At 47.2% G+C, this 27,552-nt stretch overlaps 1 protein-coding gene across 1 annotated transcript; it reads right to left on the bottom strand.

Annotated features, from left to right (window-relative positions):
- LOC142257164 (uncharacterized) lies at positions 1-26,344 on the bottom strand. Its single transcript, XM_075329286.1, has 7 exons — positions 26,272-26,344; positions 5,090-5,195; positions 4,458-4,634; positions 4,252-4,375; positions 4,101-4,171; positions 3,800-3,899; positions 1-3,189 (listed from the first exon to the last, which is right to left on the bottom strand). The coding sequence occupies exons 1-7, from the start codon at positions 26,322-26,324 to the stop codon at positions 2,228-2,230; spliced, it is 1,593 nt and encodes a 530-aa protein (XP_075185401.1). The 5' UTR covers positions 26,325-26,344; the 3' UTR covers positions 1-2,227.
- Between the last annotated feature and the right edge of the window lie 1,208 nt (positions 26,345-27,552).

The raw sequence follows: 27,552 nt of genomic DNA, 5'->3' as shown, positions 1-27,552 counted from the left end.
GTAACCCCTGTTAAAATGCCTGTTTTTTGTCAAGTATAGAAATCCTATCAAGAGTAATTTCAGAACTTTTTTGACCTTTAATGTCACCCATAATCTGTACACAACCATCGTGAAAACAAACAATTTTGAGTGGGAAATGATGATGATGATAATAGAAAGTGTTTGCATAAGTACGAGCACCCTCTTATAATTGGGCATGTGGTTGTGTTCAGAATCAGTCTTATCACGTTTACTCCCTTGTTACATAGTAGTGAGTGCATCAACTGCATAAAAAGTTTCACTGTTTTCATTAGATTTTCCTGACCTTTGCTTAGCTGCATTTTACAGCAAAATCAATGGTCTGTAAATAGCTGACAACACAGCAAAGGTATTAGTCAGGAGAAAGGTAAAAACATTTTTCCAAATCATTAGATCTGCCATGGACACTTTGAAAATGTCATCAAGAAGTGACATAAGTTTAGTACAACAGTTAACATTACTTATGCCGGCGTCACATGGGACGATCTATCGTGCGATCCCACCCGTCCCCGTCATTTGTGCGTCACGGGCAATTAGTTGCCCGTGGCGCACAAAGTCGTTAATCCCCTGTCACACGTACTTACCTCCCGGACGATGTCGCTGTGGGCGGCGAACATCCTCTTCCTGAAGGGGAAGGGACGTTCGGCGTCACAGCGACATCACACGGCAGCCGGACAATAGAAGCGGGGGGGCGGAGATGAGCGGGACGCAACATCCTGCCCACCTCCTTCCTTCCGCATTGCCGGCGGGACACAGGTAAGCTGTGTTCGTCGTTCCCAAGGTGTCACACGGAGCGACGTGTGCTGCCTCGGGAACGATAACCAACCAGAGCACAGAAGGAGGACCGACATTTTGAAAATGAATGACGTGTCAACGAGCAATGATAAGGTGAGTATTTTTGCTCACTCACAGTCGTTCGGAGGTGTCACACGGTACGATATCTCTGACTATGCCGGATGTGCGTCACTAACGACGTGACCCCGACAACATATCGCCCAATATATCGTACCGTGTGACTCCGGCATTAGAACTGGATGTTGCTCAAAAATTACTGAAAAGACCAGAAGAAAATTGGACCGGAAAGCAGCCTAGAGGCTTAAAGCAGCATTAAAGAGGCTGCAGGATTTTCTGGACAGTTCTGGTTGTGTCCTGCATATGACAACAATCTTCCATATTCTTCATATATTGGGCCAGTGAGGACAATGGGAAAGATGAAAGCCAATTCTTACAAAGAAAGACATGCAAGCCTGGCTATGTTTTGCTAACACATACATTGTCTGCGAAAAGCAAGTGTGGAAACATGTTATATCTGATGAGACCAAGGAGGAACTTATTGGTCATAATTCCTAAAGGTATGTTTGCCACAGAACCAACACTGTGCATCACCAGAAGATCCCCATAGTGAGGCCTTGTGGGGGCTGCATTGTGCTTTACAACTGTCTTTCATCAGATGGAACAAGGATTTTTAAGACACGGTGGAGGGCATTGTGAACAGTTCTAAATATCAGTCAATTTTCAAATCTTTTTGACCAATTGTCCAGAGAAGAAAAGGTGTGTACTGCTCTGAATCCTGTGTTTGCCAATAGTAACGCTTCCTGAGACCCTTTATGTGTGGTGGCTTCTCATCCATGGAGGGTGACACACACTATTTAACCTAAGAACACGGTCAAGAATAAAGAATGGGATGATAACCTCCTCCAAGAGCAACTTCTCCCATCAACCAGAAGAATGTGGTGATAATGCTTTTTCCAACATGATGGAGACTATGTCACAAGGCAAAAGTGAAACTAGGTGAGGCGGTGAACAAACTTGCAGTTTTTGGGTCCATGGCCTGAAAACTCCTGAGGTCTCACCCCATTGAGAACCTGTGGACAATCATCAAAAAGTGATAAACGAAACCCAGAAATTGTTATAATCTCCGAGCACTTATGAGACAAGAATGGGTCATCAGTTAGGATCTTGCTCAGAAGACGATATCGAGCTGCCGGAGTGAAGGCCTGAAGTCTGGAGAAATCAGGGTCCAAGGTGGATCAGTCTTTACCGGAACTTGCTCCTCTGGGTGAGTTCTTTGCTGGTTAAAAACAGTTAAATTGTGGATAAAACATTATCCACATTCTGGAGAAGTTTTTCCAGTGCAAGTTCCTTTATATGCAATTAGAATTGACTTTTGGTTAAAACATCTTCTGCGTGTGTTCCATGAAAATGGTTTCTACCTGGTGTGAATTCTCAGATGTCTAATAAGAGCTGATTTTTGGGCAAAGCTTTTCCCACATTCTGAACAAGAAAATGGCTTCTCCCTTGTGTGATTTTTTTGATGTTTATAAAGATTTGATATGTGGCTAAAACATTTTCCACATTGTGGACATGGAAATTTTTTTTCTGTGTGAGTTCTTTGATGTGTTATTAGAACTGACTTTTGATTAAAACACTTTCCACAAAGTGTACATAAGAAGGGCCTCTCCCCCGTGTGAATTATTTGATGTCTAACAAGAACTGACTTTTGTGTAAAACATTTCCCACATTCTGAACATGAAAACGGCTTCTCCCCCGTGTGAGTTTTTTGATGCTTAAAAAGATTTGATTGAAGCATAAAACATTTTCCACAGTCTGGACATGAAAATGTTTTTCTTCTGTGAGTTTTTTGATGTTCAATTAGAAGAGACTTTTCATTAAAACTATCCTCACACCGGGTACATGAAAACGTCCTCTCCCCTGGGTGAAGTCTTTGATGTCGGACAAGATCTGATTTGTGAGTAAAACATTTCTCACATTCTGGACATGAAAACGGTTTCTCTCCTGTGTGAGTTCGTGAATGTACAATAAGCCGGGATTTCCATGTAAAACATTTTCCACATTCTGAACATGAAAATGGCTTCTCACCTGTGTGAATTCTCTCATGTCTAACAAGATATGGTTTCATAGTAAAACATTTTCCACATTCTAAACATGAATATTGCTTCTTCCCTGTGTGAATTATTTCATGTTGAACACCCCTCTGGTGACTTTTACTTTGCTGCAGTTTAAAGGGATTACATGATAGATCTTGGATGTGAAAGGTTGAAGGTATATTCGGGATAATGGCACGCTCTTCATTTGTATGATATATGGTATAATGATCATCTGGTTTAATATCTGAAGATAGATGTCCCTCTGAGTTTCTAGAACCGTAATCTGCCAAAAAATTTAAAATGTAAGGGTTTATTTTCAAAGTTGTTGCAGAACAATAAAAACAACAAATGTTTAACAGAGCACGTTGTTCATAGCTGTCATGTGCTAAAGAATATTATTATTGATTGTAGGCCGCTGTACTGATATCATGTTTGGAGGCCTGTAGGCTGGACAGATTGAATCTAGGTGACTGACCAAGCCAATAAAAGGAACTTACCATACTTTTTAGAAGGTGGAATAACATTTTTGGAGTCTACTAGTTGGATAGGAAGAAACACACAAAAGAATTTTGGGAAATATATAATCTCGAAGATGTGAATGTGTTCGAGTCAGATGTACTACTGCCCCGGTGATGATGGAGCGGTAGTGCCTGCGTGTGTGCAGTTATGATGGGGGCGGTATTGCCTGGGTGTGTGTGGTGATGATGGGGGTGGTAGTGCCGCTGTGTGCGGTGATGATGGGGTCTCTCTCTCTCCCTTTGGCATGAAAAAAAAAACGGATCCGTGTTTTGCTGGATCCGTCGCATCAGTTTTTACACACTCTGCGACGGATCCGTTGCATCAGGCACAAACCAGATGTGTGAAAGTAGCCGTATTCGGTGGTCTGTACTCACCGGGGCGGTGATCTGTAGGAATCTCTTTACTCCACTGATCGCCCCTCACATTTCTCTCTGGAGAATTAATATTGTTCAGATCTTTATCCAGATCCAAAATCTGCAAAACAAAATATTGTAAAAGTCCCCGGGAATAATGAAGATAAGATACGGACATGTGAGGTCTGTGGTCAGCTGTGATCCTGCCATCTCCACTGCTCTCCTTACACAAGTATAAAACATCTAATACTGGAGGAGAAAACAAGACTGAACACAAGGAGGTCACAGCCGTCTACACCTCATAGGGGAGATCTCCATCTACCTGAGGATCCTGTGGAGGAGGAGGAGGAGGAGCGGGACATCTCTCTGGGGTCGTCCTCGCACTGGAGAGACCTGCAGGAGACACAGACAGGACGGACATCATTATTACATACAGAAATTATAGGCCGGGTGTATTCAGTCCTGTCTATTACCTGCTGATGTGCGGGGCTGGTGCTCCTCCATCATCACCTCCTTGTACCGGTCCTTGTGTCCTTCTAGATACTCCCACTCCTCCATGGAGAAATAGACGGTGACGTCCTGACACCTTATAGGAACCTGACAACACAATAATACCGTCATCGCCCAGAATCCTCTGGTGCCGTCCTGTATAATATCCCAGCATTTCCAGCAGTGTCACCTCTCTAGTCAGCAGCTCAATCATCTTGTTTGTGAGTTCTAGGATCTTCTGGTCATTGATGTTCTCATGTTTCCGGGGGTGAGGTGAAGGCCCCGGGATTGGGCTCAGGGTTCCTCCCCGTCCTTCAGACACAGGGGCCTGACAGCGATCACTAGAGGTCTTCACTACTGTGTAATCCTGAGTGTGGAGACATTAATAATATCACTACAGACATTTAAAGAGTCCATCACCTCCCCAGTCATATCCTCTGCTGTTCCCATAGATAATGATGTAATGTGATGACATCAGAACCTCTCACCTCTCAGGTCATATTCTCTTATTCCCATAGATAATGAATGTGATGACATCAGAGCCTCTCACCTCCCCGGTCATATCCTCTGTTATCCCCATAGATAATGATGTAATGTGAGGACATCAGAGCCTCTCACCTCACCGGTCATATCCTCTGTTATCCCCATAGATAATGATGTAATGTGAGGACATCAGAACCTCTCACCTCCCCAGTCATATCCTATTTTATTCCCATAGATAATAATGTAATGTGAGGACATCAGAATCTCTCACCTCCCAGGGCATATCCTCTGTTATTCCCAAAGATAGAGATGTAATGTGATGACACCAGAGCCTCTCACCTCTCCAGTAAGATGGAAGATTATCTCCAGGGTGAGGTGTAATATCCTCTCTGCCATCTTTTCTCTGACCTTATTCATCATTGTTGGGTGAATCAGGAAAAATCTCCTAAAAAAAGTGAAAAGATAAAAATTAATTGGAGATAATAATGGGAAACATTTGCTGGGATGTTGTAAAGTTCTTTTTTTTTTTTAAATATAACAGTAAGACAATGTGCAAAAATACAATAAAATCAAAGGTGAAATGTCGGGACTAACTGTATGTATGACAATGACAAAGAGGAGCTGGAGGGGGAAGCAGAACACCAAGTGCCACAGCTACACATCACATACCACAAGCTCATACAATATACAGTTGCATGCAAACGTTTGGGCACCCCTGGTCAAAATTACTAAGTAAGTTGAAGATGAAATGATCTCTAAAAAGCATAAAACTAAAAGATGACACATTAACTTTGTATTTTAGGCAAAAAAATAAATAACCATCTTTTACATTTTAAAATTAACAGAAAAGGAGAATGGGCCAATGGAAAAGTTTGGGCACCCTGCACGGTTAGTACCAGGTAGTGCCACCTTTGCCAAGTATCACAGCTTGCAAACACTTTATGTAGAAGCCAATAGTTTTTCAATTCTTGTTTGAGGGATTTTCACCCATTCTTCCTTGGAGACGTCTTCCAGTTCTGTGAGATTCCTGGCTCGTCTTGCATGCACTGCTCTTTTGGGGTCTAGCTTCAGATTTCCAATGATGATCAGATCAGGGGACTGTGAGACCACTGTAAAACCTTCAGCTTGTACCTTTTGAGATTGTCTATTGCGGATTTTATTGTGTATTTAGGATCATTATCCATTTGTAGAAAATATCCTCTTCTTTTCTCCTCTTTTCTCCTTTTTTCATCTTCAGCATTTTTACAGATGCTGTTATGTTTGCATTAAGAATTTTTTGAAATTTTATTTAATACATTCTTCCCTCTACCCGTAAAATGTTCCCCGTGCTATTGGCTGCAATTCAACTCCAAAGCACGATTGATCCTCTCCTGTTTAATGGTTGGCGAGATGTTCTTTTCCTGAATTTATGTGCCTTTTTTCCTTCACACATACATACCTTTGATCATTGTGGACAGAGCTCTATTTTAACCTCAGCTGTCCAGAAGGACTTGTTTCCAAAATAAATCAGGCCTGTTTAGATGTTCTTTTGCAGACTTCTGTGTCTGAATTTTATGGTGAGGACATAGGAGTGGTTTTCTTCTGAAGACTCTTCTATGAAGGCCATATTTGTTCAGGTATCTCTGAACAATAGAAAAATCTACCACAGCTCCAGAGTCTGCTAAATCTTCCTGAAGGTCTTTTGCAGTCAGGTAGGGGTTTTGATTTATCTTTCTAGCAGTCCTACGAGCAGCTCTCACAGAATTTTGCTTGGTCTTCCAGACCTTCTCTTGACCTCCAGTGTTCCTGGTAACTGTCATTTTTTAATTACATTTTAAACTAAGGAAAGGGAAATGTGAAAATACTTTGCTATCTTCTTGTAGGCCTCCACCATTTTAATTTTCAGAGTGCTAGGCAGCTGCTTAGAAGAATTCATGGATGCAGAATTTTGGGACAAGGTTAGAGAAGGCTAGGTTTTTATAAAGCTGTGAATTTTGCATCTCATGGCCTTTCCTGACGATAATAGTGAACAAGACACAACCGTAACAGAATAATCAAGGTCTGAAACCTTGGTCCAAGTTATCTGAACACACAAATCTCCAAGCTTCATCTTCAACTTGCTTAACTGTTCAAAATAACAGTCATTTTGACCAGGGGTTCCCAAACTTTTACATGCCTCTGTATGTATATCTTAGAATAGAAACCTAAGGGGACCTATGCCAGGGAAATCCAAGAAGACACCACCACAAAATTAAAGAAAGATACTGAGCTGACAAAGTAAGTGGCATAGGGTTCTATAAACAATCAATGTCCCAAAGAACAATGCAAAACCATTAATCCGTAGGCGAACATTGCATCTACAGCCCAGAGCACGTTTCACATGGGCTTCCTCAGAGGCGATCAAGTACTTCCCCATGTTATTAACATGTACTATTACTATTTAATTACATACTGCAGCGTATTTGCACATTTTGATTTTATCTGACGTTTTGTCTGTTAAATGGCCACAGAGTGAAGGTGCTCCTACACATTACATGTATATGTTACGTCCCCACCGGAGTCCGCTCCAGCGACTTCTACTTCTATCACCAGGCGACGCTGTGTTTCTGCCGTGGATAGTGCTGGTGGTGGGAGAGGAGTCGATGCCAGCGTCTGGTGGGTGCAGGCTCTCCTCATCTACTGGGCTAGGTTTCCTTGGGATCTGCAGTACCACTGGCTGACTGTAGGTGACGTGTCTTCCAGCTGAAGTTACCGTCATTCAGCTACAACCAATGGGAAGACACCACACCCTTTTTATTTCCCCTCCTGTCCACTGTCAGAGATAGTTCTGTATTCCTGGTTCCTGTCCCGCCCTGTTCTGTTTAGTGATTCTGGTGTTCTGACTTCTGCTTGTTCCTGACTACCCTTCTGCCTGCTTTTTATGTACCTCGCTGCCCAATCCGGATTTGACCTCTGCTTTCTTTTCTGATTACGTCCTTGCCTGCAGATTCTGTCCCTGTTTTGCATTTCCCAGTTCAACACTGCCTGACTACTACTCTCATCGGACTGCAGCCTTCCACAGGTAGTGATCACCTTGGGCCCTGTGTAATTCCAAATCCTTGTATAGGAGTTAAAGGGTTTCGGGGTTCTAGGGGTCCTGCTTGGTGAGTGGCTTCCCTCTAGCCTGTCCATTACAGCCCATCTGAGTCTGTGCATCCAGGCAGGCATTACAGTATACCAGCTTATGCGCCGGCTCATTTCTTTGGCTTTGCTGTAGTTTCTTGTACTATGTACAAACAGTGGTGTAGCTCCCCCTCTTTCAGGCATTTCATTTATATAGCTTCCCATGAACAGGTGTCTGAACTATTCAGACCCCGGTCCTGCTCAGCCCACATCTAAATTAAGGTTGAGACAAGGAGAAGTTTTATAACTAGAGGTTAGGACCCTCCCGATAGGGGCACACCTTGTCTTGGTGGGAAAGCTTTTACACTTTGTTGAATTGTCATTATCTGAACCCTCTATGTGTAGTGCAGGGTCTCTCTCTCTCTCTCCTCCATTCGTAGTGCGGGGTCTGTCGCTCTCTCCTCTGTGTACTGCGGGGTCTGTCGCTCTCTCTCCCCCATGTGTAGTGCGGGGTCTGACGCTCTCTCTCCCCATGTGTAGTGCGGGGTCTGTCGCTCTCTCTCACCCATGTGTAGTGCAGGGTCTGTCGCTCTCTCTCCCCCATGTGTAGTGCGGGGTCTGTCGCTCTCTCTCCCCCATGTGTAGTGCGGGGTCTGTCGCTCTCTCCTCTGTGTACTGTGGGGTCTGTCGCTCTCTCTCCCCCATGTGTAGTGCAGTGTCTGTCTCTCTCTCCCTCATGTGTAATGCGGGGTCAGTCGCTCTCTCCCCATGTGTAGTGTGGGGTCTGTCGCTCTCCCTCATGTGTAGTGCAGGGTCTGTCACTCTCTCCCTCATGTGTAGTGTGGGGTCTGTCGCGCTCTCTCTCTCCCCCATGTGTAGTGCGGGGTCTGTCGCTCTCTCTCTCCTCCATGTGTAGTGCGGGGTCTGTCGCTCTCTCCCTCATGTGTAGTGCAGGGTCTGTTGCTCTCTCCCCATGTGTAATGCGGGGTCTGTCGCTCTCTCCCCATGTGTAGTGTGGGGTCTGTCGCTCTCTCTCTCCCCCATGTGTAGTGCAGGGTCTGTTGCTCTCTCTCTCTCTCTCATGTGTAGTGCGGGTCTGTTGCTCTCTCTCTCTCATGTGTAGTGCGGGTCTGTTGCTCTCTCTCTCCTCCATATGTAGTGCGGGGTCTGTCGCTCTCTCTCCCCCATGTGTAGTGCGGGGTCTGTCGCTCTTTCTCCCCCATGTGTAGTGCGGGGTCTGTCGCTCTCTCTCCCCCATGTGTAGTGCGGGGTCTGTCGCTCTCTCTCTCCTCATGTGTAGTGCGGGGTCTGTCGCTGTCTCTCCCCCATGTGTAGTGCGGGGTCTGTCGCTCTCTCCATCATGTGTAGTGTGGGGTCTGTCGCTCTCTCTCTCCTCATGTGTAGTGCGGGGTCTGTCGCTCTCTCTCCCTCATGTGTAGTGCGGGGTCTGTCGCTGTCTCCCCCCCATGTGTAGTGCGGGGTCTGTCGCTCTCTCCCTCATGTTTAGTGCGGGGTCTGTCGCTCTCTCTCCCTCATGTGTAGTGCGGGGTCTGTCGCTCTCTCTCCCTCATGTGTAGTGCGGGGTCTGTCGCTCTCTCTCCCCCATGTGTAGTGCGGGGTCTGTCGCTCTCTCTCCCCCATGTGTAGTGCGGGGTCTGTCGCTCTCTCTCCCTCATGTGTAGTGCGGGGTCTGTCGCTCTCTCTCCCCCATGTGTAGTGCGGGGTCTGTCGCTCTCTCTCCCTCATGTGTAGTGCGGGGTCTGTCGCTCTCTCTCCCTCATGTGTAGTGCGGGGTCTGTCGCTCTCTCTCCCTCATGTGTAGTGCGGGGTCTGTCGCTCTCTCTCCCCCATGTGTAGTGCGGTGTCTGTCGCTCTCTCTCCCTCATGTGTAGTGCGGGGTCTGTCTCTCTCTCCCTCATGTGTAGTGCGGGGTCTGTCGCTCTCTCTCTCCCTCATGTGTAGTGCGGGGTCTGTCGCTCTCTCCCTCATGTGTAGTGCGGGGTCTGTCGCTCTCTCCCTCATGTGTAGTACGGGGTCTGTCGCTCTCTCTCCCTCATGTGTAGTGCGGGGTCTGTCGCTCTCTCCTGTAGTTCGGGGTGAGGAGACGTCTGGAGCTCGGAGAACATGCACTGACCTCCACCTCAGAGCCGACACCGCCTGTGCTCACAGGACCTGTGTGATGTCACTGTCATGTGATCAGTCACATGATCAAGGGCTGCTGCAGGGGGCTCTGCTCAGTTTTTGCAGGGCTCAGCTGTGTGGGAGGATGGAGAAGAGCTGTGTGTGTGTGTGTGTGTACTTTGGTTTGCTGACTGCTCCTGGTGTTGCTCTTCTGTCTATATTGTGGGGAATGGGATCGTTCTTGTAAAAACTGTTCCTAACTGAAGACCAAACAGAAACATCCGACCCTAGATTTGGAGGTGAAGTCGTAGCGATCTCCTTGGGATTATCTCCATCCTCTGCTGATCTCCTCATGCTGGGGCCGGTGTCTGTTTTCTTTGGCTCCTCTGTATTCACACTACAAGCTTTCATTCATTCCGGAGCTGCAGGGATTTTTTTCTTGCTTTTCAGTCACATGATCGGGGTCTCTGCTCAGTGTCTACAGGACTCTTGTGCGGGAGGATGGAGCTGAGGGGAGCCTTCAATCTGGTTAGAATCAGAGAAGGGGGGCTAATTGGAAAATGGCTTTCAATACACCTGAGGGACATTTTGAATGTCTGCTTATGCCATTTGGTCTCACTAATGTCCCCGTTGTTTTCCAGCATTTTGTGAATATTTTTCACCATTTGGTGGGCAGGTTTTGTGGTGGTTTATTTGGATGATATCTTGATCTACTCACCTCATATGGAGACACATCAGGTACATGTAAAACCGGTATTACAGATTCTAACAGATAATAAACTGTATGCCAAACTGGAGAAGTGTGTTTTCGCTGTCCAAGAGGAGCAATTTTTGGGGTACCTGCTGTCATATTCAGGGTTTCTGCTGAATCCAGAAAAAGTCCTTGACTGGAATCATCCAGAAAACCTGAAAGCGTTACAGCACTTTCTAGCATTTACCAACTTTTACCAGAGATTTATTCTGAATTTTTCAGTAATTGTAAAGCCTCTCACTGACCTGACAAAGGGGTCAGATTTCTCTAAATGGTCGGACTCCGGCCAGCAGGCTTTTTTCTCTTCAAAGAGATGTTTTCCACAGCAGCTATACTCAGTCAGCCTGATGTTTTACAGCCATTTATTGCAGAGGTTGATGCATCTGAGCGGGGGCGGGGGCTGTGTTGTCACAAGGTCTGTCTCTAGGTCAAGGGCGTCCTTGCGCTTACTTTTCCAAGAAATTGTCTTCAGCCGAGAGCAACTATGATATTGGCAATAGAGGACTCTTGGTGATTAATAAGTTGGTTTTCGAGGACTTTCGGCATTGAATGGAGGGTGCAGTTCATCCCATTAAGGTAATCACAGATCATAAAACCTGTCATATCTCAAGTCTGTCAAACATCTCAATCCCAGGGAGGCTAGATGGTCTTTATTTTCTACTAGGTTTAATGTTACTATCACTTACCGTCCAGGGCTTAAAAAGTCAAGGTAGATGTTTATCCTGGAGCTTCCCTGCTGGTAGTGATCATGTGAACCCTGTACCCATTTTGCAAAAGGAGGGTTCTAGGAAGATTTGCCCCCAGCATTTTGCCCCCAAGTATATTTCGCCCCTGCACATTTCGCCCCCAGGATGATTCTCCCCCCAGTATTTCGCCCAACAGGAATGTTCGCCCCTGGATGTTTCATTTTCAACATTTTGTCTTCCACATTTCACCTCCGGATTTTTCGCTCTCAGTTGTTTTTTTTTTGCCCCTGACTTTTCGCCCCCACATTTTGCCCCCATATTTCACCCCCCAATGTTTCTCCCCCAACTTTTGTCATCCATTGCACATCAAATCCTATATAAAGTGACAAGTATATTAAAGTGGCTTTTGACTCTAAAGGCTGCTTTACACGTTGCAATTTCCTATGCAATCTCGTATGCGATCGCACACGCCCCCATCGTATGTGCGGCACGGGAAATTTGTTGCTCGTGTCGCACAAAAGATTAACCCCCGTCACACGAACTTACCTGCCGGACGACCTCGCTGTGGGCGGCGAACATCCACTTCCTGAACTGGGAGGGACGTTCGGCGTCACAGCGACGTCACACAGCGGCCGGCCAATAGAAGTGGCGGAGGCTGGGGGGAGAGAGGGGGAGGCTGGGGGGAGAGAGAGGCTGGGGGGAGAGAGAGGCTGGGGGGAGAGAGAGGCTGGGGGGAGGGGGAGGCTGGGTGGAGAGAGGGGGAGGCTGGGGGGGAGAGAGAGGCTGAGGCTGGGGGGACGGGGAGGCTGGGGGGAGAGAGAGGCTGAGGCTGGGGGGAGAGGGGGAGGCTGGGGGGAGAGAGAGGCTGAAGCGAGGCTGGGAGGAGAGAGTGGCTAAGACTGGGGGGAGGCTGAAGGGAGGCAGTGGCTAAGACTGGGGGGAGGCTGAAGGGAGGCAGAGGCTGAGACTGGGGGGAGGCTAGAGAGAGGGGGAGGCTGGGGGGGAGAGAGAGGCTGGGGGAGAGAGAGGCTGGGTGGAGAGAGGGGGAGGCTGGGGGGGAGAGAGAGGCTGGGGGGGAGAGAGAGGCTGGGTGGAGAGAGGGGGAGGCTGGGGGGAGAGAGGGAGAGGCTGGGGGGGAGAGAGAGGCTGGGGGGAGAGAGGCTGGGGGGAGAGAGGGAGAGGCTGGGGGGGAGAGAGAGGCTGGGGGGGGAGAGAGGCTGGGGGGAGAGAGGGGGGCTGGGGGGGAGAGAGAGGCTGGGGGGGAGAGAGAGAGGCTGGGGGAGAGAGAGTCTGGAGAGAGAGAGATTAAGGAATAACGTTTGGAACTCCATTCTATGTCTGAACTGGGTGCAAAAAACCTAAAAAAACATCACTATGGGGAGATAAGGTATGCACACCAGTGACTATGGAAGGGGAATACATGCAATAGCAGAAACTGCTGTGTGAATACTGACATGAAAAATTCAATAGCTATGTGTAAGAATGAAATGTGAAAAATGGAACCTGCATTACTGCCATGAATATATGAATAAAGAGAAATTTAGCTACTGAATTGATCAATGCAATAGAGCCCCAACACTACGCCAAAGTATTTCTCTACGTTGGGGTCCCTAGCTTGTGTGTGTCCTCTCATGCAGTTAAAAAACTTACCGTGTATGGGAAGCTGAGACCCAGGCTATATATGCGTATGATATGGATTGGCATAGGTGTGGTTGGGGAGGGTTCACAAACGAAAAACTACTAACAAATAAGGAATAACGTTTGGAACACCATTCTAAGTCTGAACTGGGTGCAAAAACCTAAAAAACATCACTATGGGGAGATAAGGTATGCACACCAGTGACTATGTGAGGGGAATACATGAAATAGCTTATCTCCCCATAGTGATGTTTTTTAGGTTTTTTGCACCCAGTTCAGACATAGAATGGAGTTCCAAACGTTATTCCTTAATGTTAGTAGTTTTTTGTTTGTGAACCCTCCCCATACACACCTATTGCCAATCCACATCGTATATATAGCCTGGGTCTCAGCTTCCCATACACGGTAAGTTTTTTAACTGCATGAGAGGACACACACAAGCTAGGGACCCCAACGTAGAGAAATACTTTGGCGTAGTGTTGGGGCTCTATTGCATTGATCAATTCAGTAGCTAAATTTCTCTTTATTCATATGTTCATGGCAGTAATGCAGATTCCATTTTTCACATTTTCACTCTTACATATAGCTATTGAATTTTTCATGTCAGTATTCACACGGCAGTTTCTGCTATTGCATGTATTCCCCTTCCATAGTCACTGGTGTGCATACCTTATCTCCCCATGGAGAGAGAGAGAGGCTGGGGGAGAGAGAGTCTGGGGGGCGAGAGAGGGGGAGGCTGGGGCGAGAGAGGGGGAGGCTGGGGCGAGAGAGGGGGAGGCTGGGGGGAGAGAGAGGCAGAGGCTGGGGGGAGAGAGGGGGAGGCTGGGGGGGAGAGAGAGGCAGAGGCTGGGGGGACAGAGAGGCTGGGGGGACAGAGAGGCTGGGGGAGAGAGAGGCTGGGGGGAGAGAGAGGCTGGGGGGAGAGAGAGGCTGGGGGGAGAGAGAGGCTGAGGGGAGAGAGAGGCTGGGGGGAGAGAGAGGCTGAGGGGAGAGAGAGGCTGAGGGGAGAGAGAGGCTGAGGGGAGAGAGAGGCTGAGGGGAGAGAGAGGCTGAGGGGAGAGAGGCTGGGGGGAGGGGGAGGCTGGGGGAGAGAGGTTGTGGGGAGAGGGAGGCTGGGGGGAGAGAGAGGCTGGGGGGAGAGAGACGCTGGGGGAGGGAGAGGCTGGGGGAGGGGGAGGCTGGGGGGAGAGAGAGGCTGGGGGAGGCAGAGGCTGGGGGGAGGGGGGGGGCTGGGGGGAGAGAGAGGCTGGGGGGAGGCTGGGGGGAGAGAGGGGGAGGCTGGGGGGAGAGAGAGGCAGAGGCTGGGGGGAGAGAGAGGCAGAGGCTGGGGGGAGAGAGAGGCTGGGGGGAGAGAGAGGCTGGGGGAGAGAGAGGCTGAGGGGAGAGAGAGGCTGAGGGGAGAGAGAGGCTGAGGGGAGAGAGGCTGGGGGGAGGGGGAGGCTGGGGGAGAGAGGCTGTGGGGAGAGGGAGGCTGGGGGGAGAGAGAGGCTGGGGGGAGAGAGACGCTGGGGGAGGGAGAGGCTGGGGGAGGGAGAGGCTGGGGGAGGGGGAGGCTGGGGGGAGAGAGAGGCTGGGGGGAGGGGGAGGCTGGGGGGAGAGAGAGGCTGGGGGGAGGGGGAAGGCTGGGGGGAGAGAGGGGGAGGCTGGGGGGAGAGAGAGGCAGAGGCTGGGGGGAGAGAGAGGCTGGGGGGAGAGAGAGGCTGGGGGAGAGAGAGGCTGGGGGAGAGAGAGGCTGAGGGGAGAGAGAGGCTGAGGGGAGAGAGAGGCTGAGGGGAGAGAGGCTGGGGGGAGGGGGAGGCTGGGGGAGAGAGGCTGCGGGGAGAGGGAGGCTGGGGGGAGAGAGAGGCTGGGGGGAGAGAGACGCTGGGGGAGGGAGAGGCTGGGGGAGGGAGAGGCTGGGGGAGGGGGAGGGGGAGGCTGGGGGGAGAGAGAGGCTGGGGGAGGGAGAGGCTGGGGGAGGGGGAGGGGGAGGCTGGGGGGAGAGAGAGGCTGGGGAGGGGGAGGCTGGGGAGGGGGAGGCTGGGGGGAGGGGGAGGCTGGGGGGAGAGAGAGGCTGGGGGAAGGGGGTGGCTGGAGGGAGAGAGGGGGAGGCTGGGGGGGAGAGAGGGGGAGGCTGGGGGGAGAGAGGAGGAGGCTGGGGGGAGAGAGGGGGAGGCTGGGGGGGAGAGAGGGGGAGGCTGGGGGGGGAGAGAGAGGCTGAGGCTGGGGGGAGGGGGAGGCTGGGGGGAGAGAGAGGCTGAGGCTGGCGGGAGGGGGAGGCTGGGGGGAGAGAGGGGGAGGCTGGGGGGAGAGAGAGGCTGAAGCGAGGTTGGGAGGAGAGAGTGGCTAAGACTGGGGGGAGGCTGAAGGGAGGCAGTGGCTAAGACTGGGGGGAGGCTGAAGGGAGGCAGAGGCTGAGACTGGGGGGAGGCTAGAGGGAGGCAGAGGCTGAGACTGGGGGGAGGCAGAGGCTGAGACTGGGGGGAGGCTGAGACTTGGGGGAGGCTGGAGGGAGGCAGAGGCTGAGACTGGGGGGAGGCAGAGGCTGAGGCTGGAGGGAGGCAGAGACTGGGGGGAGGCTGGAGGGAGGCTGAGACTGAGGGGAGGCTGAGACTTGGGGGAGGCTGAGACTGGGGGGAGGCTGGAGGAAGGCTGAGACTGGGGGGAGACTGGAGGGAGGCTGAGACAGGGGAGGCTGGAGGGAGGCTGAGACTGGGGGGAGGCTAAGGCTGAGACTGGGGGGAGGCTGGAGGGAGGCTGAGGCTGAGACTGGGGGGAGGCTGGACGGAGGCTGAAGCTGAGACTGGGGTGAGGCTGGAGGAAGGCTGAGGCGGAGACTGGGGCAGGCTGAGGCTGGCGGGAGGCAGAGGCTGAGACTGGGGGAGAGAGGCTGATGCTGAGGGAAGATAGAGGCTGATGCTTGGGGAGGCTGGGAGAGATGCTGATGCTGAGGGAAGATAGAGGCTGATGCTGAGGGAAGATAGAGGCTAATGCTGGGGGAGAGAGGGGCTCATGCTAGAGACAGAGGACAAGGGTTGAGGGATAGTGCAATGACAAAATCGATTGGGTGGGGGGAGTGTAAGGACTCAGAATAAGAGGGGGGCAGCATTGGGAGCTCATTATGGAGAAGGGGCAGCATGTGTGGGATCAGTATGAAGTGAAGCAATGTAGGGGAGTCAATATCAAGAGTGGAGTAGTGTGTGTGTGTGTGTGTGTGTAGGGGGGAGTATATCTACATGGAGTCGGCAAGTCACCGACTAGACAATGGCTACTAAGGTAATTACATTATCAATACACAACTACAATACAATGATTACTGGAAAAGTCTGGAGAGCAATAGCTAAGCAAACATGACTTAGCACACATAAGAACAATAGTCTGGCTGAATGTTAAGAAACTTTAACCCATGAGAGTCCATGTCGTCACATTCCTCCCCCTTCTTAATATTAGCCAGACTATTGTTCTTATGTGTGCTAAGTCATGTTTGCTTAGCTATTGCTCTCCAGACTTTTCCAGTAATCATTGTATTGTAGTTGTGTATTGATAATGTAATTACCTTAGTAGCCATTGTCTAGTCGGTGACTTGCTGACTCCATGTAGATATACTGAGTCTTTCTATGCACATCATTTAAATGAACATTATCCATGCAGCTTGAAATTCATCCAATGGGAGAAGCAATCTTGTCCAACCAATTGATGAGGACGCAGTGTATCCTAAGGGAAAGTTATGGCTATAAAAGGGATTTCTTTAAGCCACCAGGTTGTTGTTGATGGATGCTGATAAATCCAGTCTAAGCTCTTTGGAGCTGACTAGAGGATCAGGATATCTTATGGCTTCAATCTAGGGACTCCGGTTCCGGTTGGAGACCATATCCACAGCCTAGGGATTTCGACTCCGGCTGCCAGGATTGTAACATCATACAGGACTACCTAAGGAGGACACTCAGGTTGGGACAGTTCAGTCACCTGGAACAGACTTTGCAGACCTCAGCCAGCTTCCTAAATCTGGCGCTATTCTTTTCTCGGTGGGTGCCCGCCAAAAGCGGGGTGCTGCTGGATTGGAGTAAGCGGCCCTGGAACCTCTGAGGCAAGGACATTCTAAATCCCTGGTGAGCCAGCGGAAGGGTGAGACTCTGTTGCCTGTTACATTTGTGTGTTTTGCTGGTTATGTGTTATGTGCCGTTAATTGTTTGGGGATCCAATAAAGTCTAATTATTGTGGTTCCCTCACCCTGTGTTGTCTGAGTAATGTTACGCCCACGGTTAAGGAGGCCGGCGTTCAGTTGGGATGAGCCCTGAGCCACGCTGTCTTTCTAAAGGCGGTGCGTTTTAGTGGACGAGAGCACCCACTGAGCCCCGTGTCTCCACAATGATGACTACTGGCTTACCTCACTATTAGATCCCCGGTACAAGTCCAAATTTTGTGACATAATTCCAGCCATAGAAAGGGACGCACGTATGCAGGAGTATCAGCAAAAGCTGTTACTCGATCTTAACTCGGCTTTTCCACCAAACAACCGTGGTGCACGGAGTGAATCTCCCTTTTGTAACTTGACAAACATGGGACGGTCTCGTCATCTTCAACAGTCTACCCATACCAGCAGCACTGTATCTGGTGTTGGTAACAGCAATTTTATTGAATCTTTTCATAATTTTTTTAGACCATCCTTTGCAAGGCCACCAGAGACAACAAGTCTGACACATAGTCAACGGCTGGAGAGGATGATACAGGAGTATCTCCAAATGAACATCGATGCCATGACTTTGCAAATGGAGCCTTGCTCATTTTGGGCTTCAAATCTTGAAAAATGGCCAGAGCTCTCCACTTACGCCTTGGAGATCTTGTCGTGTCCAGCTGCCATAATCATTGTAGCAGGAGCCTAGCAGCCCATACATGGAGGTTTGTAGTCCAAATAGTGGCATTTTGCCCAGATAAGGATGTTTTTAACCTAAATAGTGGCATTTAAGTTAGGTTCCCGGATTACAGAGATATACCTTGCCGTTGGTCTCCGGGCTTACATGCATTGGCCAATACATAAACTAAATATCTCTCTTTTGCAGTAATGCAGTGCCATATCTTCCCTGGTGAATTTTTGGCTTTTTTCAGTGTGCAACTGTTTGCATTCATAGTTACTTTACTATGTTTTTTCAGTTAGCACCTGTTCACATTTGTTGGATGTGCGGGTCGGTTTTTTGATATTTCTAGTGAGTCTTTTTCTGACTGAGCACTCCGCCCTAAGACCTGGCTATGTTCATAATCATCCTAGCAGGAGCCTAGCAGCCCATACATGGAGGCTTGTAGTCCAAATAGTGGCATTTTGCCCAGATAAGGATGTTTTTAACCTAGATAGTGGCATTTAAGTTAGGTTCCCGGATTACAGAGATATACCTTGCCGTTGGTGTCCGGGCTTACATGCATTGGCCAATACATAAACTAAATATCTCTCTTTTGCAGTAATGCAGTGCCATATCTTCCCTGGTAAATTTTTGGCTTTTTTTCAGTGTGCAACTGTTTGCATTTATAGTTACTATATTTTTTCAGTTAGTACCTGTTCACATTTGTTGGATGTGCGGGTCAGTTTTTTGATATTTCTAGTGAGTCTTTTTCTGACTGAGCACTCCGCCCTAAGACCTGGCTGTGTTCATAATCATTGTAGCAGGAGTCTAGCAGCCCATACATGGAGGTTTGTAGTCCAAATAGTGGCATTTTGCCCAGATAAGGATGTTTTTAACCTAGATAGTGGCATTTAAGTTAGGTTCCCAGATTACAGAGATATACCTTGCCGTTGGTCTCCGGGCTTACATGCATTGGCCAATACATAAACTAAATATCTCTCTTTTGCAGTAATGCAGTGCCATATCTTCCCTGGTAAATTTTTGGCTTTTTTCAGTGTGCAACTGTTTGCATTTATAGTTACTATGTTTTTTCAGTTAGCACCTGTTCACATTTGTTGGATGTGCGGGTCAGTTTTTTGATATTTCTAGTGAGTCTTTTTCTGACTGAGCACTCCGCCCTAAGACCTGGCTGTGTTCATAATCATTGTAGCAGGAGCCTAGCAGCCCATACATGGAGGTTTGTAGTCCAAATAGTGGCATTTTGCCCAGATAAGGATGTTTTTAACCTAGATAGTGGCATTTAAGTTAGGTTCTCGGATTACAGAGATATACCTTGCCGTTGGTCTCCGGGCTTACATGCATTGGCCAATACATAAACTAAATATCTCTCTTTTGCAGTAATGCAGTGCCATATATTCCCTGGTAAATTTTTGGCTTTTTTCAGTGTGCAACTGTTTGCATTTATATTGACACATAGTCAACGGCTGGAGAGGATGATACAGGAGTATCTCCAAATGAACATCGATGCCTTGACTTTGCAAATGGAGCCTTGCTCATTTTGGGCTTCAAATCTTGAAAAATGGCCAGAGCTCTCCACTTACGCCTTGGAGATCTTGTCGTGTCCAGCTGCCATAATCATTGTAGCAGGAGCCTAGCAGCCCATACATGGAGGTTTGTAGTCCAAATAGTGGCATTTTGCCCAGATAAGGATGTTTTTAACCTAGATAGTGGCATTTAAGTTAGGTTCCCAGATTACAGAGATATACCTTGCCGTTGGTCTCCGGGCTTACATGCATTGGCCAATACATAAACTAAATATCTCTCTTTTGCAGTAACGCAGTGCCATATCTTCCCTGGTAAATTTTTGGCTTTTTTCAGTGTGCAACTGTGTGTGCTGACAGATAAGCGCACGCGTCTGTCCAGTGACAATGTGGACAGACTAACGTTCGTCAAAATAAACAAGTCATGGATCCACAAGGAATTTACTACCCCTGTGTTATCCTGGGGAGAGTAAATGCTTGTGGATTTGGAATGTGCTTGATGCAAATCAAAACATCCTGTTTGCAACTGGGGCACAAGTGCTGCCACTAATAGGGTGTCTGTGTGGCCCAATTTTTGTAAAAAAGGGAGACTCCGCTTGGAGTAACCCTTGCTTACAGTGTTTCTAAAAATGATCCAAGATGAACAGATCTGGGATCAGGAATGACTTTGCTACCTACCCCGGTGTCATCCTGGGGACGGTTAAGGATGGTGTATTTTTGAATGTGCAGCAACTGAGGTGAGTAGCGCGATCAGCTGAGCTGTCACTGAAATTACTCGCGGCCACCGCTGTGACCTCAGTGACCGCTCAGCTGATTGCGCGGCTGTCTTCAGTTGCTGCGTGGAGGTGACAGGAGCGGCGGTGTCTTCTGCTGCTCCGGTCACCTTCATGCAGCAGAGCTGGAAGCGACGCGGGACCATCCTGGATTACGCCGGACATGGAGGACTTTTTCGGGCTTATTAAATTGGTGAATGAGGGAATTTGTTAGTGTTTTTTATTTCAAATAAAGGATTTTTCGTGTGTGTGTGTTTATTTACTGTAACTTACAGATTAATCATGGAAGGTATCTCGGGGAGATGCCTGCAATGATTAATCTAGGATTTATTGGCAGCTATGGGCTGCCATTAACTCATTACCTCGATTGCCAATGCAGCAGGGCAAATCGGGAAGAGCCGGGTACAGTCCCAGAACTGTCGCATCTAATGTATGCGGCAATTCCGGGCGGCTGCTGGCTGATATTGTTAGGCTGGGGGGCTCCCCATAACGTGGGGCTCCCCATCCTGAGAATACCAGCCTTCAGCTGTATGGCTTTATCTGGCTGGTATTAAATTGGGGGGGAAAGCACGCCGTTTTTTTTAATTATTTATTTCACTGCACAGTATAGACACGCCCACCGGCTGCTGTGATTGGGTGCAGGGAGACAGCTGTCACTCATCGTGGGGGCGTGTGACTGCAACCAATCATAGGCGCCGGTGGGCGGGGAAAGCAGGGAATACGAGATTGAATAATGAGCGGCCGGCTTTTTCAAAATACTAAAAGCCGCCGGAGCAGTGTGAACGCCGTGCCGCACAGTGCCGGGGATTGGTGAGTATGAGAGAGGGGGGGGGAGAGGGATAGACCGACATGGACAGAGAGAGAGGGACAGAGATAGTGACCGACCGACAAAAGGCAGCATGCTGTGATTTTTTTATCTCAGTCCCATTTGGACTGAGAAAAAAAAAAAAACGCAAATGCGAGCCGAATCATTCACTAACATGTGTCTGATTCCAATGCGAGACTTTCTCGCATTGCTCTACTGCGAGAAACTCGTAAGTGAGAAGCCGGCCTTAAAGTTGTATTTGCAAAATCGTATGAGGGATGTCACACGTTTCAATTAACTAGGTTCGTGCAATAAAACGTCCAATGTTAGAGAAAGAAACGATGTGTATGTGATCAACGTATTTGCGTTCAATCTTGATCGCACGTAGGTGTCACACGCAAATAAGTCATGAACGATGCCGGATGTGCGTCACTTACAACTTGACCCCGACAACGGATTGTAAGATCTATTGAAGCGTGTAAAGCAGGCTCTAGAGCCGTGGAACTCATTGATCAATTCGGGGGGTTCTCGGGTCTGGTAATTAATTGGTCCAAGTCATATCTCTTATTCTCATCCCAAAACAGGGAGGAATCGGTGGGCACATACATATGTAAAATACCGGTAGTCAACCAATTCAAGTATCTGGGGATCATCCTAACTAAGAGTCCAGCGGAGATGATTGCCAGAAATGTTGCCCCCCTCCTGACACATGTCGGAGAAAAAATTAACAGATGGAGTCAGCTTCCCCTCTCAGTGGCGGGAAGGATTAATCTTCTTAAAATGATAGTGCAACCGAAATGTCTATATATTACCCAACATATTTTTGTACAAATCCCTCGTTCTTTTTTTCGCTCCATGGACTCCTTGATGATTACCTTTGTCTGGGGCTCCACTAGATCCAAAATTCAATTGGCCAAATTACAAAGGCCTAAAGATCTGGGAGGTATGGCCCTCCCTGATCTATATTTGTACTTTTTAGCTGGACAGTTGAAATATTTGGATCATTGGACACTGCCAGATGCGAGCAATTCCCCGGAGGGATTTCTGGCAGGTCACACGGGTATGGATCTCCTGTGGCCCCTTCTATCAGATTATAAGCAAGCCCCTGAGGGCCGAATCCTTCCAATTCATAAACTGGGGGCCAGGATCTGGAAGGAAGCTAAGTCCACCTTTGGATTCCAGGATGTGCCCATCGAGATCCCCTTATGGGGTAACCTGGACCTCCCACACTTCTGTGGATTGCCGGACTTTGGGGAGTGGAGGAGTCGTGGAATAGTCTCCCTGGGATCTACTGTCCGTGATAACGCACTTCGCTCCTTTGCGCAACTGCAGTCTGAGTATAATTTGCCGGATTCTCATGGGTTCAGGTACCTCCAGGTCAGACATGCTTTCCGGGCTCAGTTCTCTGGTCGTGAGGTCAGATTTTCTTCATTCCCGATCATTGGAATCATTAGGTCACAGGGCCCTGAAGTCCTAATCTCCAAATTATATTCACCTCTCATTCGGGCGAAGGCCATGAATAATCCTCTCTCCGTGTTGGGGAAGTGGAGAGCCAAAATTCTTGAGCTAGATGATATAGCTTGGGATGACATAGTTGAATCCCACACATTGGTTTCTCCTGCAATTAACAATAGACTCATTCAACTATACATTATCCATCAGAGCTATAGCACTCCCGTAAGACTAAATAAAATGAATAATACTGTCATGGACATGTGTCCGAGCTGTGGGAGAGGTGGTGCAGATTTTTGCCATATGTTATGGGAATATCACTTTGTCTACTCCTACTGGGGAGAGGTTACGCTTGCGCTCTCTTCGGTGCTGGAGAAAGCGGTCCCTATGAGTCCAATCCTTTGCCTGTTTGGAGTGTTAAATGCTAATTCCTGGTCCTATTCCGAGAACTTGCTACTGAAGGTCCTGTTCTTGGCCCGTAAGGGCATAATACTAAATTGGATGAACCCCCGACCCCCTTCTAGAGCGTCTTGGATCGCCCTTGTGAATGCTATAATTCCTCTAGAACAGTTTATGTTCAAGAACAGGGGCTGTCTAAGCAAATTTGATAAAATCTGGGGTGGGTGGTTGAGGTCCCCCCTGACTGGTGGTTCACCCAGTTCCCTGGTCTCAAATCTACACTCTCGTGTGTCTTAAAACAACTTTATCTTATAGCATACACTCGCGCTCTGGAGCCCTCTAGAGAGTCCCATTTTATTTTCTCGGGATGTGACCCGGTCCTCAGTATTCTGTATAATAACCGTTGTCTATTTTGCATTTCTATGGATACAACCTGAGAATGTATACCTTTATGCTGACATTTATTTTTATATACCATGTACAAAATGTTTTGATTATGGCTGGTTTTATGTCATACTTAACCTTCGATAAAACGTTTAAAAAAAAATTAAAATCCACAAGAGCAAATCCCCCAACAAACCTCTGTATCTCATAATATTGCTAGAGGACACCCATATCCAGAGTATCCATCCTCATATGCTCCACAAACAAGTAAAAAATGTTATATGCAACCCAAAAGAAATCAATTTGAACAACAAAGTAATGTAAATTATCAACCAAATGTTAATATTTCAGGGCGCACAAATGAGCCTATTACGAGGTACTACACCCAAGAGCTTTATTCGCAGCCATGATGTGAATACTATTTGTGTTACCCAAAAATAGTGTAAAGTAATAATGGTGATACGGTTATAATTTAATAAATTTAGAATTAATGTTTGCACGTTTCATTGCATATCCAGACAGACAAATTTGGATGTTTGTAAGAAAATCTTTATTTGTGATAATTATTTGCAAAAATATGATTATAAAACAAAAATTAAGTCAGATTAGAAATGTTCATTGGTTTGTCGGCAAGAGATTCATTGTTACATTTTGATGTTTATAATCATGTAATATACAGGAAATGCTGGAATTTAACTCTGTTTTTGGTGTAAATAAATTATATTTCCTTAACCATGAAACGTGTTACATTATTTTTATTATGTCAATTATTTTACGGATTTTTAATTTTTCGTTGAAAGAGAAATATTATGTTAGTTACAATTTTTTACACATTTAAATTGTATGATATCAATTGGGAACTCTGTGTGTGTTTATTTCTGAGACTTGTTTTATAAATATGACATAATTTCTGCTGTACTTCATATTTGTCTTCAGAAATCATGTGTTTCCGGCTAGGAGGAAATGACATCAGTAGAATTCTATTTTTTTTTTTTTTTCATGTTGTAGCTTTATTTACCCCTTACATTCTATGAGAAACGCAACCAAAAATAAGCATCTAAAACGCTTGTTGAAGCCATTGATTCCGCTAATAAGAAGCAATGAAAACGCATAAAAAAAGCGCTAAAAACGGATTCGTTTTTAAGACATTTATAACAAAAAGACCAAAGTAGACAGATACCATTTCTGCCAAAGGGTGCATTTAGAACTGCAACTACCTCGACGCAACGTGGGCACATAGCCTTAACCAGGATGCAAGCAGAAGGAAGGTTCTTTGGAATCCCTGAGGCATCCAAGAAAGAACAACATTTTTTGCTGCACACTCCTTAGTTTTTGCTCTTTTAAAGATATTTTTTATTTTTGAGATTCATTGCAGGTGCACAAATAAATCCGTGGATAGGGTGCAAATTACTTACAGAAGATAATGCAATAAATTAAATATGCAACCAATTTGACGTTAATATCAGGTCTTATCGCTTCTACAGCAGACACAAGAGAAGGCGTGGGTTCGCTTCATCTCCATTCAAAGCATTAACCCTTGGGTGGACTATGTGCCACCTCCTCAGGGATTTCACAATCCACTGAATCTCCATGCGACACAGCAACTCTATAAATAAAACCTGATATTGTGGTCGAAAGGTCAAATTGGTCGCATATTTAATTTGTCGCATTATCTTCTGTAAATAATTTGCACCCTATCCACGGATATATTCGTGCACCTGCATTGAATCTGGAAGAAAAAAAAATCTTTAAAAAGAGCAAAAACCAAGGCGTGTGCAGCAAAATTTTCTGTTCTTGGATTTGTGGCACATACACACACCTTTACCTACACTACATGCCCCTATTTTACAATATCCCTCTCAACTACCCAGCATTAAACGCCTAGCTAAGCTAACTGTCTAGCAGCACTGGCGGCAGCACCGTCCCTAACGTTTCACATACACAAAATTGCGCCGACGCATGACGTCCGCAATTTATATGCACATGAACATGTGACTTAGGCAGCCAATCACAGTAGTGTTTCTGTCTAACCTTGTTTGCTGTGCCATGATTGGCTGCAGCAACATACAAATAAAGTTAAGGAAAAAAAATGACGCCGCACGCCAAAGGCTTCACCTGGTCCTGAATGCCAACCTCCACTGATTTTACACATCCCCACATCAGACAGCACCACAATCCTATACAAAAGTAGAAAATGGTATTACAAAAGCATTTTTGGAAACACTTCGGGGGATGGACTCTGCCTCTCTCTGCTTTTCTATTACAAGCTTCTTTTTATCCTGATGATGGTGGTAACATCATCCTTAGACCACAACCTCAAAGTCCTATTCCTAGTACACGAACCTAATGATAATATTCAAAAATTAGAAACTATGCTAACAAATTTTCACAAACTCCTATATTTATACACAATATGCCTACCAGATCAATCTCAACTCCACAGGTTCTGATGAAATATCAGACCATCAAAAGGACAGCATGTAAATAAACCCATAGTGTCATGGTCTGGAGCTGTTTTGGTTCATTGGGACCTGAGGATTTGCTTTGGAAAACGGAACCATAAATTTTGCTGTCTACCAAAAAAATCCTGAAGGAGAATGTGCGGCCATCTGTTTGTGACCTCAAGTTGAAGCACACTTGGGTTATACAGCAGGACATGGATCTAAAACACACCAGCAAGTCCACCTCAGACTAGTTCATGAAAAACAAAATTAAGACTTTGGAGTGGCCTGGTCAAAGTCCTAACCTTAACTTAAAAAGGCAGTTCATGTTCGAAAACCTACATTGTGGCAGAATTGCAACAAAATTACAACAAGACTGCAGCGATGAATGGGCCAAAAGTCCTCAATAGCGTTGTAAAATCCCAGATTTCACTATAAATAATTTAAATTAAGAATATGCAATGCGGGGGCGGGACCGGAAGTCAATGGAGTAGGACGCCTGGCAGAGGACCTCCCGCAGTCACAGCACAACAAACGGCCATAGCTACAATTAAACCCACTGGTGGCACTCCAGCGATGGTCAGGAGACCCCAGTAGAAGCTGCCCAACGGAACGGTGCCCTCCTCACTACCTACCTCAACACAGGGATCTCTGGACGCGTTCCTCCACTCCACAGCTGAGAAGACATGTGCAAGCAGCATGGCGGCGGCTCGGCAGGAATCCCAGAGAGGAGACACAATACAGCTGCAGCAGGACAGCGATAAGGTACATCAAAGCCCCATCTTACCGCATGACAAACAGAGCATGCAGGGCAGAGAGGGGGAGGAGGAGAACACGAGACAGCACAGCTCCCAACATAACGCAGTGGAGCAGAGGGAGGGGGCCAGACACATGGAGGGGGAAGGATTGCAAATTCCAGTAGTGACACAGGCATCACAACAGCCAGAACAGAAAGCAAAGTCTCTAACACACCAAAACGTTAAGACCAAAGGAAAACACTGTGACCCCTCACAGACGCAGGAACCTGCAGAGGATGTTCACCTATCTGCCACCCCCTCTATGTCTAGATATGCACAACCAGCCACTTTTCTGCCCAACACCCCAGATACCCTTGTCCTGCCAGATGAGGACTCACAAAATATATCTATGAGGGACTGGAGGCTATATATGGCACAATTGTCCACAAAAGACCTGCAATCCATGATACAAGAAATTAAAGAAGTGTGCAGAACGGAGATCTCGGCTGTCAGGCAGGATATCCAGCATGTGGTTCACAGGGTGGAAGTTTTAGAGGCCGACCATAATGACACAAGGAATTATGTAGCCAATCTGCAATCTACAATAACAACGCAGCATGACACCCTTTGTAAATACCAACGTCACCTAGAGGACTTAGACAACAGAGGACGACGTCATATCATAAGAGTTAGGGGCCTTCCTGAACATAGTGGAGAAGAAAACCTATTCATAGTCCTGCAAGCCATATTTAACAAACTTCTGAAAGCCTCGCCATCCCATAAAATAAGTCTAGACAGAGCCCACAGAGCCCTCCGACCAAAAAATGCATCTCAAACACCTAGAGTTATCATCTGCTGTGTCACTGACTATAAGCTAAAGGAAGAGATCATGCAGCAAGCACGGAAATTGTGCAACATAGAACACGAAGGTCACTCTCTTCCACTTCTGCCAGACCTCTCCTGGATTACCTTGCAAAAGAGGAGGATGCTCAAGCTGCTCTTGGATGTCCTAAGGGAAAATCAGATTCTTTATAGATGGGGATTCCCATTTAGCCTCTCGGCCAGGAAAAACGGTCGCACAGCCATAATCAAAGAAGCATCTGACCTCCCTCGCTTCTGCGAAATTTTAGAGATTCCTGTGCCAAAGTTATTCAATTGGGAGCTAACTCCCCCATCTCC

The sequence above is a fragment of the Anomaloglossus baeobatrachus genome, chromosome 1 (genome assembly GCF_048569485.1).
Source record: "Anomaloglossus baeobatrachus isolate aAnoBae1 chromosome 1, aAnoBae1.hap1, whole genome shotgun sequence".
Taxonomy (NCBI): Eukaryota; Metazoa; Chordata; class Amphibia; order Anura; family Aromobatidae; genus Anomaloglossus; species Anomaloglossus baeobatrachus.
The sequence above is the reverse complement of the archived record's forward strand: the minus strand, read 5'-3'. Positions and strand labels throughout refer to the sequence as shown.